This window comes from Myotis davidii, unplaced genomic scaffold (genome assembly GCF_000327345.1).
Source record: "Myotis davidii unplaced genomic scaffold, ASM32734v1 scaffold370, whole genome shotgun sequence".
Taxonomy (NCBI): Eukaryota; Metazoa; Chordata; class Mammalia; order Chiroptera; family Vespertilionidae; genus Myotis; species Myotis davidii.
The window spans coordinates 115,239-126,560 of record NW_006288615.1 but is presented as its reverse complement, the minus strand read 5'-3'; the positions used below and the strand labels follow the sequence as shown (position 1 = coordinate 126,560).

General features: G+C 36.4%; 1 protein-coding gene across 19 annotated transcripts in view; it reads right to left on the bottom strand.

Moving 5' to 3' along the window:
• Window positions 1–760: 760 nt before the first annotated feature.
• AGFG1 (ArfGAP with FG repeats 1) overlaps window positions 761–11,322 on the bottom strand; it is a 67,550-nt gene continuing 56,988 nt past the window's right edge. For 12 of the 19 annotated variants that reach the window (XM_015561836.1, XM_006760389.2, XM_015561844.1 and 9 more), the window contains 6 exons: window positions 10,264–10,343; window positions 9,111–9,203; window positions 7,715–7,762; window positions 5,713–5,871; window positions 3,302–3,393; window positions 761–2,761 (listed from right to left, as the gene is read on the bottom strand). In XM_015561836.1, coding sequence (XP_015417322.1) covers window positions 2,702–2,761; window positions 3,302–3,393; window positions 5,713–5,871; window positions 7,715–7,762; window positions 9,111–9,203; window positions 10,264–10,343 — 532 coding nt within the window. In that variant the 3' untranslated portion in view covers window positions 761–2,701. The remainder of the gene's footprint in view (window positions 2,762–3,301; window positions 3,394–5,712; window positions 5,872–7,714; window positions 7,763–9,110; window positions 9,204–10,263; window positions 10,344–11,322) is intronic. The other 7 variants (XM_015561838.1, XM_015561842.1, XM_015561845.1 and 4 more) reach the window with 3 other exon arrangements.

Sequence of the window (11,322 nt, the reverse complement as noted above, 5' to 3'; positions counted from 1 at the left end):
CAGTGTGCACTGGGGGAAGGGACAACTCACAGGTAAACCACAGATATGCTCCTTCAAATTTAGAGGAATTATTTGAACAAAGAAAGTAATTACCTCTATGTTTCACAAAAATGAAAATACAGCATGCCTTTAAATGTAACAAAGTTCTCCACCCTAAAAGAAAAGAAAATTTTCTGTCCTGAGTAAAGATAGGAGAAAAAGATCTGACTCAACCAGAAGCCAGGAAACACGAAGGTCTTCAGCCTTGTCACCTCGAGAATTTTCTCTTCAGTTCTCTGTGTTCCCTCCATGAAAAAGGGCCTGGTGGGAGACCCCACAAATGTAGAGACAATTCTGATGGCCTATTGAAAAGCAGATGCAAACCTGAATAGGAAAGTCTAACTGAAGTTGATTTAAATCTACTGTAACTCTGGACTTCTTAAACTACATATTTAATTTTATAAGCATTCATTTCAAGTAAGTCATTAAGAGTTCCCATTTAATTACAAAATTCAAAATTTACTCAGAAGAAATAGTCTTTAAAATTATTTTCATAATAACTGTTTAATTTACTTATTTCTTAGATGGAAAGCTGGAAGGTTATTTGGGTAATGCCTATAATTATGCATTATAACTTTGTACATGTGGATTGATTGGGACCCAATACAATCTAAAATACAGACATTCAAAGACATTTCTTTAGTGTTCCCTCCATGAAAAATAGGGTGGAGACCCCACAAATGTAGAGACATTTCAAGTATACACCAACACACACCACAACTGTTGCAGCATTCATTTAATTCTAAAAGAAGAGGCATACTGCTCAGAAAAGGGGCAGAGATCTCCCAGTCTTCTTATCAAATGGGTCAGGAAAACCACACATTCAGCTAGATATGCAACAAACAGCAATGTTTTAACAAGTCTAAAACACTACACAGCTTGAGGATAGTAGGATAACTCATGTAGCCACCACTGAAAAAGGTATTCAACATGAATAAAATGTTTGAGGAAACAGACGTTCACCTCTTTTAATACCAAAGCTTTTTAAAAAATGTCTAATCATTATAAGATAAAACATTATAAACACATGCTACCCATTTGTATATGTAATTTCAGCTTATCTTGATGACACAGAGTCAGTAAAATAGACAATTATTAGAAAATGATGTGATTTAGTGACCTAGGCTGGGCTGGCTGCCCCTACACTAAATAGTCTTCAAGAGTATACTCTTCATAGTTTTTTCTATCTCCTTCCTTTCGAGCCACAACCTCTGAACTGCTAATTTGCTATGGGCTGGGAAACCAAATAATCAGTAAAGACTTCATAACTTAAGTAGGTTGCTCAAAGGCATTAAAAAAAAGAAAAAGAAAAAAAAAGATGATTCCAAGTTTCCCAGTTGTGTTGTTTTGATGAGACTGCCAGATTATCTCTGGATGAATGAGGCATTGCTGCACATAAATATTTAAACAAGTTCATTTGAATATTAACAACAAGATATAACTAAATATTAGTATCATTGCCCTTTTAAACAAAGTATTCTATAACTTCAAGGTAACACTGGGTTCCAGTTTCTTTACCCCCCAGAGATGAACATAAACAAATGTCCTATTAATAATATCAGTTTGTCTAAACAGAAAACAAATCTGAGGTGCAATCATGTCACAGTTAATGCATGTCTGCTTCCAATACATTCAAATACTTTTAAAATCAATATTTAAAATAGGCCTTTTGAAGTCTAAGAATTCAAGATACTTGAAAAAATTTGTAAATACACATACATGCAAATTCTTCATATTTACAAATTTCACAAAATTAAGAAGTTGCAAAGAAATTAGAAGGATTATGGTGAATCTGACAAGCTACATGTAAATGCTTTACCACTGACATATTCATGAATATAGCAGTCATAGTAGTTTTAATACATTTTCTACATGGCCTTTTTATAAAATTTTCTCTTTTAGACATAAAAGTTAGTCACTAGAAGTCTTCTGAAATCCTAATTTAAGAATTCAAGATGTTCTCAATTCACTACTCACATTTAAGGCCACTTTGGTAAAGGCATTGCAGCAAGAACACAAAAACAATAGCATATTTTCTAATATTTATTTTTTTCACCTGCAAACTGTAGCAAAACATGATCAGCTTTATTATGCAGACAGGTATCCTTCTACATTTTTAAAGAATTTAGGCATGTATAAATAGAAGAGCTCTTTAGGAGGGAAAAATCCAAGACTGAATAAAACCTTCCACTTCTGACTTTGTAACTTTCCAGTAGCAATGAATGGTTAAAATGATTTCAGGTCATTCATTCCGAGATACATGACAGCACCTTGAAAGTGGCTGATCTATTTTCCCAGTAACATTTTACACATAACAATGTGTTAAAAGTTACAAATACTGATATGCACAAATAGCTAATTTCTAAGAAAAATATGTACAGTACTGCAGCATAATGAATGTGGTATCTGCAATAACTTAATATTAGCCAATTTTTAATATACATGATACCGCTACGTTTTTCTGCCAATTCACAGGTTAAAAGTTGTTACTGGAGCCCTCTGTTTTGCACATATTACCTGGTGTTTAATACACAATGCAGGCTTTTTAAAGACTTCTCTTGTGTTTAAAGCTAAGATCAGTGAAACAAGACAACAGTGCAAGAGGCGGAGAGATGTAATGTGACCATGTAAAAGTTCTTTCCAGTAAAATGTCTATATAAGGCTATAAGAAAGGATTGGTTGATGAGCTTCCTGTTGGAAATTGTCCTGTCGGTGCACCAGTCTAAAGGAAAACATAAGACAAAATAAATAAACAGACAAAAGTGGTGTGTGATGAAAATATGAAGAGTATTTAGATTAGGTTTCATTATTGGCAATCAAATTTATAATAAAATTAGCAGCATACTATAAAAAAAAGATTAGGTATTAGGCACTGTGTTGTGCCTTTTATATAACTATTTCATATAATTCTCAAAAAAGGACTTGACTCTAAAAAATTGCATTTATGATTCAAACTAAATCTGACTCCAAACCCCTTTCCACAATGTTTACTATGTCTATAGCTCTCATAAAGTGTTCCTTTTGCAAGAAAGCAGACAAATTTCATGTTATAAAATAGCTTATTTACTGTCAATTCTTTGATTTCAAATGATTAATGTGGTTTTTTGAGTCACAAAGGAATCTTGCATAGTGGCTCCCTCAATGTGTACACTCCTGCAATGTTATATCAGTACAGTAGCAAACAGCATCCAGGAGGAGACACATTTCCTAATTTCAAAATAACACACAACTTACAAAGTGCTTAAAACTGCACCTCACTTACCATAAAAGGATTACTAGATACTCCAGCAGCTGCAACTTGACCAAAAGGGGTTACCATTGGCTTTGTTTGTCCAAATGCTGCAAAACCTGCACCTTGTTAAAACAGAACCACCAATTATAACCTATTCCACCTTTGAGAGACAATCTGATGTTTATTAAAACCTCATAATGCGTTTCAGAGAAACTCCTACCAGAACAACAATAAAATATCAATGTTAAATTGTTCGGTCTTATGCTCTTTCAAAACCAGAAATAAACTTCCTATGGCATGTCTTAAGGAGCTTTTAAATAGTCCCCCGAAATAGTTAATTCCAATTTGTCTCAGCTACGTAAACTACTGACATTCAAAGGATTTAATAAATAGATGAGCTGGTGGTGACTATTTGAGAGGGACTCTAAGACCACACAACAGTTTCTATGTGGACATCACAGTATTCCTTAGGAAACATTTCATCATTATGGCTGTCACAGACCCTATTTCCAAATTTTTAGTTAAGCACAACTTTAGAAAAGAACATCCATAATTCTGGGATAATCTTTGAATCTATGGAATTCAAATTTTAGCCATAAACAAAATCTGGGGTGGGAGGGTAGGGTGGGGCGGGGTGAGAACCACACAAACTAGTCTCTAGTGAATTTTCCTGAAAACAAGTAACAATTTCTAACCATAATATATATTGCTACCTATTTATCAGTCTATTGTCACCACCACCCACCAAAAAAACCTTAAACAAAATGGCACAGTTTTCGGATGCAAAACAAAAACACTCAGAGATCAACCAAAGGACTTGTATGCTTGCATATGAGCATAACCAATGGACACAGACCGGAGGGGGATGTAGGGGGAGGTTTAGGGCATGTGCTGGGGGTTGGGGTGGCCAGGGAGAGGTCAATGGGGGAAAAAGGAGACTTATGTAATACATTAAACAATAAAGAATTTAAATTAAAAAACAGAAACACTCTAGCCCAGCCAGCATGGCTCAGTGGTTGAGCATCAACCCATGAACCAGGAGGTCATGGTTCAATTCCTGGTCAGGGCACAAGCCTGGGGTATGGGCTTGATCTCAATGTGGGGGTGCAGGAGGCAGCCGATCAATGATCCTCACTCATCATTAATGTTTCTCTCCCCTCCTCTCTCTTCTTCTCTGAAATCAAAATATTTGAAAACAAAACAAAAACAAAAACAAAAAACAACAACACTCTAGCCCTAGAGATCTCTATAAAAATACATTTTTTAAAAAATCACTCTATGTCCTTAAAAGTTTCTTTTTAAAATCAAGAGATGTATTAGGACACAGATAAATGAATAAGAAAGACACTGGGGACTCCTTAGAGCAGTGGTTCTCAACCTTCCTAATGCCGTGACCCTTTAATACAGTTCCTCATGTTGTGGTGACCCCCAATTTCACTGTTACAAATTGAACAAAATTAAAGCCAAAAAATCACTCTATGTCCTTAAAAGTTTCTTTTTAAAATCAAGAGATGTATTAGGACACAGATAAATGAATAAGAAAGACACTGGGGACTCCTTAGAGCAGTGGTTCTCAACCTTCCTAATGCCGTGACCCTTTAATACAGTTCCTCATGTTGTGGTGACCCCCAATTTCACTGTTACAAATTGAACAAAATTAAAGCCTAGTGACTAATCACAAAAACAATATGTAATTATATATGTGTTTTCCGATGGTCTTAGGCGACCCCTGTGAAAGGGTCATTTGACCCCCCCCGCAAAAGGGGTTGCGACCCACTGGTTGAGAACTGCTGCCTTAGAGTCTCTGATTTCTCCTACATCTATAATCTAGTCACAAAAACTTACTTATCAATTTTCTGAGGCCCAAATACACATTCAGTAGACCATACTACAGCATTCTTCAGTTAAGTTCTTTTGTCCAAACACATAACATTATGACATACGAGAGGCCCGGTGCACGAATTCATGCACCAGTGGGGTCCCTTGGTCTGGTCAGCAGCATCGGGCCAAAATTGGCTCTCCGACATCCCCTGAGTAGTCCGGGATTGCAAGAGGACGCAGGCCAGGCCAAGGGACCCCACCGGTGCACGATTGGGGCTGGGGAGGGATGCAGGAGGTTGGTCAACTGGGGAGGGACCATGGGAGGGTTCCAGGGTGTGTCCGGCCTGTCTCACTCTGTCCCGATTGGTCAGACTCCAGCAGCAAGCTAACCTACCAGTCAGAGCATCTGTCCCTTTGCGGTCAGTGCACGTCATAGTGACTGGTCGACCGTCTGCCCCCTGGTGGTCAGTGCACATCATAGTGAGCGGTTGAGTGGCCTTAGCATATCATTAGCTATGATTAGCTGAACGGATGACTGAATGGACAACTTACCACATTAGGCTTTTATGATATAGGACAAGAGACCTACAGCGGACTTACAAATAAATGTCAGATCTTACCATTGGGTTGTTGAGAAAAAGCTGTCTGTTGAGGGAAAGCTGCTTGGGCTGGGAAGGCAGGCTGCTGGAAGCTGCCACTGAAGCTGGTGGGAAGACTATAGGGCGCAGGCGTCCCGAAGCCCGCAGGCATGCTCATGGATGCGGTGCCAAAGGTCGCCGCTGACAGAAGAAAAGGGCTTATCACTTACATTTAAAAGGGCACATTTCGTTTCTCATATTCAACATTACAGAAGAGATATCATTTACCTTGAAAAATATTAAGATGTACATTAAAGGCATTCTAAATTTCAAAACTCAACAAAGTCAGTTAAGTTTTAGCACTATAATGTATTACAACCTATAAAATTTATTTTCCTAAAACCCAAAAAACCAGAATAAAACTAATGAAGAAAAATTTCTCAAAGTATATTAATAAAATTCAACTCTAAACAGCAATCTACTTTTTAAAGCCCATCGCCATGGCAATTCGCATGTATACATACTAGTATTTTTTTGTTTGTTTTTCATTGTTTTCATATATAGTAAAATAGCCCAATATTTAATTTTAACTATTGAACTGTGTACTATAACATAATATGTGAATTACTGAAAAAAATTTTAGAGCCTGTGCTAAGTAGCTCAGCAAAAATAACAAAACTTATAGGAGTTAGATGCAGGCCACGCTAAACCTATGCAGCGCTGTAACCAGAGCCATAGGGCGGGAGGGGAATCTTAATAAAAACACTAACACGATTAAAGGGACATGTTACACTCCTAATAAGTCAATTCCAAAAGAAATACATGGACTCCCACATTCCTTTTCTGGATGGTAAATGAAGACTGCTCTGGATAAAGGGTTAAGGAAGGTTAGGACTGCTGAGTTATAAAAATTAGGGCAAAATGTACAAAGATGGAAAAGGACGTGAACTAAGCATTATTAGAAGAGACAAAGCACACAGTGTAAATGAACACTGTTCAAAACTGTGCTCCTCCAAGGCTTGCCACGTCCAGCCACTATTAACTCTGTGGAACAGAGCAGTCACAGGATGGGGAAATCTGTGTGAACTACCATTACATTATGTGGTATGCTGCCATCATTTCCCATTGAAGAATTAACTCAAGAAATAATTCGCATTACTGAAACACATGTAGTAGCAGAACAGTGTATCACTATTGCTAGAGAAGATTAAGTGGTCTAGGGAAGGCCTCAGTGAAATAAGAGCCAATAATGTTGCTTTTAATACAGAATAGTAGTAATTATATAGTGAAATAGTTTTAAGTGATGCTATCAAAAACATAACTCACTTAATTTCATGATTTAAAAATTTTACTCAACTATTGATTTTAAGCACAGAAATAATAAAAATGTTACAAAAAATTCTTTAAAAAAAATAAAAAAATGTTATAGATGTTGTCCAAAGTAATCCTCATAATCCTAATTTTTATAACAATGATCCTCAATGAACCTAATTAGAATGTAAAAAAATTTTAAATTATTTTCTCATTATTAAGGAGAAAAAGAAGGGAAACAGCCACTGGGAAGCAAGTGAATAAAGAATAATAAGCATACTGCGAGGAAACAGGAGGGTTTCATAACAGACAATGCACTGACATAACTTGGACAAATCATTTTTTAAAAAGCACTAAAAAGCAGAACTTAGGGCACAGTTAAACAAAACCAAACTCCATGGAATAATGTGGTAAAATGGTTTGGTTTATCAAAAAGGTGTCAAACTACTATAAATTCAAACTCAAGAAAAACCATTGAAAAAGCTGTGACATTCTAATATGACCATGGAGGTAAGCAATAGTGCTTTTCAGCATTAAAACATAAATCACTACAGAAGATTTCCATGTAATTTTAAATATAATGCAGTCCAAATGCCACACATTCATGCCCACTCCATTTTAAAACATGGAAGAACTTAATTCCACATGCAGGGATCCAGAACACTAGCAGAAGCTTCCACAAGCAGGCAGACAAACTGCCACAGAAATCTAGACATTAGTTGTGGCCACCTACCAAAATGAGCGTGAGGAAACACTTGAGAATGCATTGCTCCAGAAAGGCCTTATGGAAAGCCATAAAGAGACCAATGTCATTAACTTAATGGTAACTATTGTTAAAATAAAAGTAAATTTGTTTCATTAAAAGTTCTAAAATTAGAATGTACTCTTACAAAGTAGGTAGCATAATACATGATAAAAACACACCCAGTTTATTTGCACTATATTCATGACACTGTGATATTTACACTATTTGCAATAAAGGGGAGATTAGATAATACCAAATGAAGAAACCTTTATGAAATCCATCATTTTAAATAAACATTTTTTTTTTCATGTGAAGACATAATTATATCCATAAAGACTTGTAGGCCTCATGAGTCACACCCAAAAATGCAATTTACAGGATCATCTAAAATGACCTAGCTTCTGCAAAGTCAAACTTTGGAGAGAGCACCTGGATAATACTTGATTTTTATTTACAACTTTTTACATTAACTAGAAATACTTAAAGATAACTCAAGTAAACTGAGTACTACAAGGGGAAAATTATTCACTGTAGTTCATTAGAAGGTGATTGGCAATCTCAGTTTAAAATACAATAGCTGAAAAGACAGAATAAGAAAAAAGCATCTTGTGTTTTCCCACCTGGCATAACTGAGATCAGAGAGGCTACATATAAATAAATCTAATAAATAAAAAACAAACTTAGGTTATGTAATAGAACCTTTTTGTATTTTTTTAACCATCTGGGGTGGAATTATTTCTAAAATATATGTCCATTCATTTTAAATCAGCATACTTAACAATTAAATTTGGGGAAGTAGCAATTGAGAAAATACTCAAACATTATACCCAAAATAAAATCAGGTTCCCACAATTTTTAAAATGTTAACATCCTAAAAGAGATATGCACTAGAAAAAGACCTGATCTTAAGACCTCATGTAATAAAGCCCATTCAGCCCTTGCAATCTCATGTCAAGACAGAAACAAGGCAAAAAACCTTCTTATACATATTTTCTGCTATGGTTGAATGAGTCATATCCAGTAATTCTGAAAGCAGACCACCACAGTAGGTCAGAATTACTGTGTACAAGTCTGATCTCTACAAAAATTGGCTGTGTGGTTCAAAGAAGTCTCATCTCCATACTTGGGCATCCTCCCTGGAAATGAAAAGCCGTGACCAAGCATGGTAGGCACTAGTTAACTTCTAAGGTGCTTCTCAAATATGCATTAAGTTCCAGGATTTTATAAACTTTCAGCAAGTATTTGTCTTTAGGAACAAACTCTCCCATCCACTAACCACTCATTTCAGTAAGAAAGAATCCTTATTTTTCTAGTTTGTTCACATGGCTTCTCTGCAATAAACACCTTTTCCAAAACTTGCTGTCCCGTAATTTATATTTCTTACCTGTTGTTCCTCTGGCATTGGTCTGAAATGGATTTGTAGAAGATGCCACAGAAGGACCAGTAGCAGCCACAAATGGATTTGTGGAAGGCGTAGCTTTAAAATATTATAAAGTACACTATAAAATCATAATACATTTATACTAAAATATATAAAAATATATTTAATATATTTATGAAGATAGAAAACTAGAGCTTTCTAATAATAAACTGTTGCTCTGTCATCTGGTTCCCCTGAAAATGCTCTACAATATACATTTGGGCTCTATACAGTGTCCGCATTATTCCTCCCCCCTTATCCATGACTCCACTTTCCATGACTTCAGTTACCAACAGTTAATGGCAGCCCAAAAATATTAAGTGGAAAATTCCAGAAATAAACAATTGACAAGTTCTAAATTATGCACTAATCTGAGTAATGTGATGAAATCTCTCTCCACCCTGCTCGATTTTTACTTATTAATGGCCCCAAAGCGCAAGAGTAGTGATGCTGGCAATTCGTATATGCCAAAGAGAAGCTGTAAAGTGCTTCCTTTAAGTGAAAAGGTGAAAGTCCTTGACTTAATAAGGAAAGAATTACATATATTTTCACATGTTCTATTTTTAATAAAGATCAAGTTCTTCCACTTTCTTTCTGTTTAATCTCTGGTAAGACTTTTTGGTTATCTTGTCGTGTTTTACATATAGTAGTCCCTCTTATCTGAGTTTCACTTTCCAGGGTTTCAGTTACCCACAGTCAAGCCACAGTCCAAAAATATTAAGTGGAAAATTCCAGAAATAAACAATTGACAAGTTCTAAATTATGCACTAATCTGAGTAATGTGATGAAATCTCTCTCCACCCTGCTCGATTTTTACTTATTAATGGCCCCAAAGCGCAAGAGTAGTGATGCTGGCAATTCGTATATGCCAAAGAGAAGCTGTAAAGTGCTTCCTTTAAGTGAAAAGGTGAAAGTTCTTAACTTAAGGAAATCAAAAAAAAAAATTGTATGGTCAATAGCCAAATTTTATAAATTAAACTTTATTTCATCATAGGTATGTATGTACAGGAAGAATATAGTAAATATGGGGGTTGGTACTATCTACTGTTTCAGACATCCATTGGGTGTCTTGGAATGTATCTTCCACACATAAGGGGCAACTACCAGAAACACCTACCTCCAAATGGAGCAGGCACACTTGAAGAAGCAGGCTGTGTCTGTGCAGAAGCACCCACTGGCATTGTTCCAAAAACATTGCTGAAAACAAGTATTAAAAGAGTTCTAATTGTTTAAAAAAAAGCAAGCATATTCTATCTATAAGGTGGCCATAAATATGTGAAAACTGATCATTTTAAACATACAATGTATCACAGAAGTATTCAAACTTTAGGTCTCATGGCTCATTTATATTCTGAAAAATTACTGAGAACCCCAAAGAACCTTTGCTTCAGTGTGCTCTATTTATCAATATGCATAGAGTACAAAAATTAAAACAAATTGAAAATACTTTTTATTTAAAAATAACAATAAAGCCATTATTATATGCTAATAAATAAATAGCACTTTATGGTAAGTACTAGAGGCCTGATGCATGAAATTTGTGCCAGAGTAGGCCTTCGCAGCCCTGGCTACCTCGTGGCCCCACCCCCCGGCCCACTGGTGGTTTCAGAAGTCTTTCCGCCATCTGGTCTAATTAGCATATTAGCTCTTTATTATACAGGATATTTTCTGAAATAAAAAAAGCTTAATGAGAACAGTAACAATATTTGATATTTTTGCAAATCCCTTTAGTAGCTGGCCTAACAGAAGATCAATCAGCTGTGACATGTTGTTTAGGCTGATGTATATATATATAAAAAAACAAACACACACAAAACTGGCCTCACATAGATACATAGTTGAACAAAGGAGCATTTTAATAGCTTTTTCAGATAATCCTATATAATAAAAGGCTAATATGCAAATCAAGCGAATGGCAGAACGGCCAGTCGCTATGATGCACACTAACCACTAGGGAGCAGAGGCTCAAAAGCAGGAGCTGCCCGCTGGTGGTCAGTGCGCTCCCACAGGGGAGGCGTTGCTCAGCCAGAACTCAGCCAGAAGCTGGGCTCACAGCTTGTGGGCACAGTGGCGGTGACAGGAACTTCTCCTGCCTCCGCTGCAGGCAGGCGGAAAGGAGTGAGGGGTCCCGGACTGCGAGAGGGATGTCTGACTACTGGCAGGCGGACATCCCCCG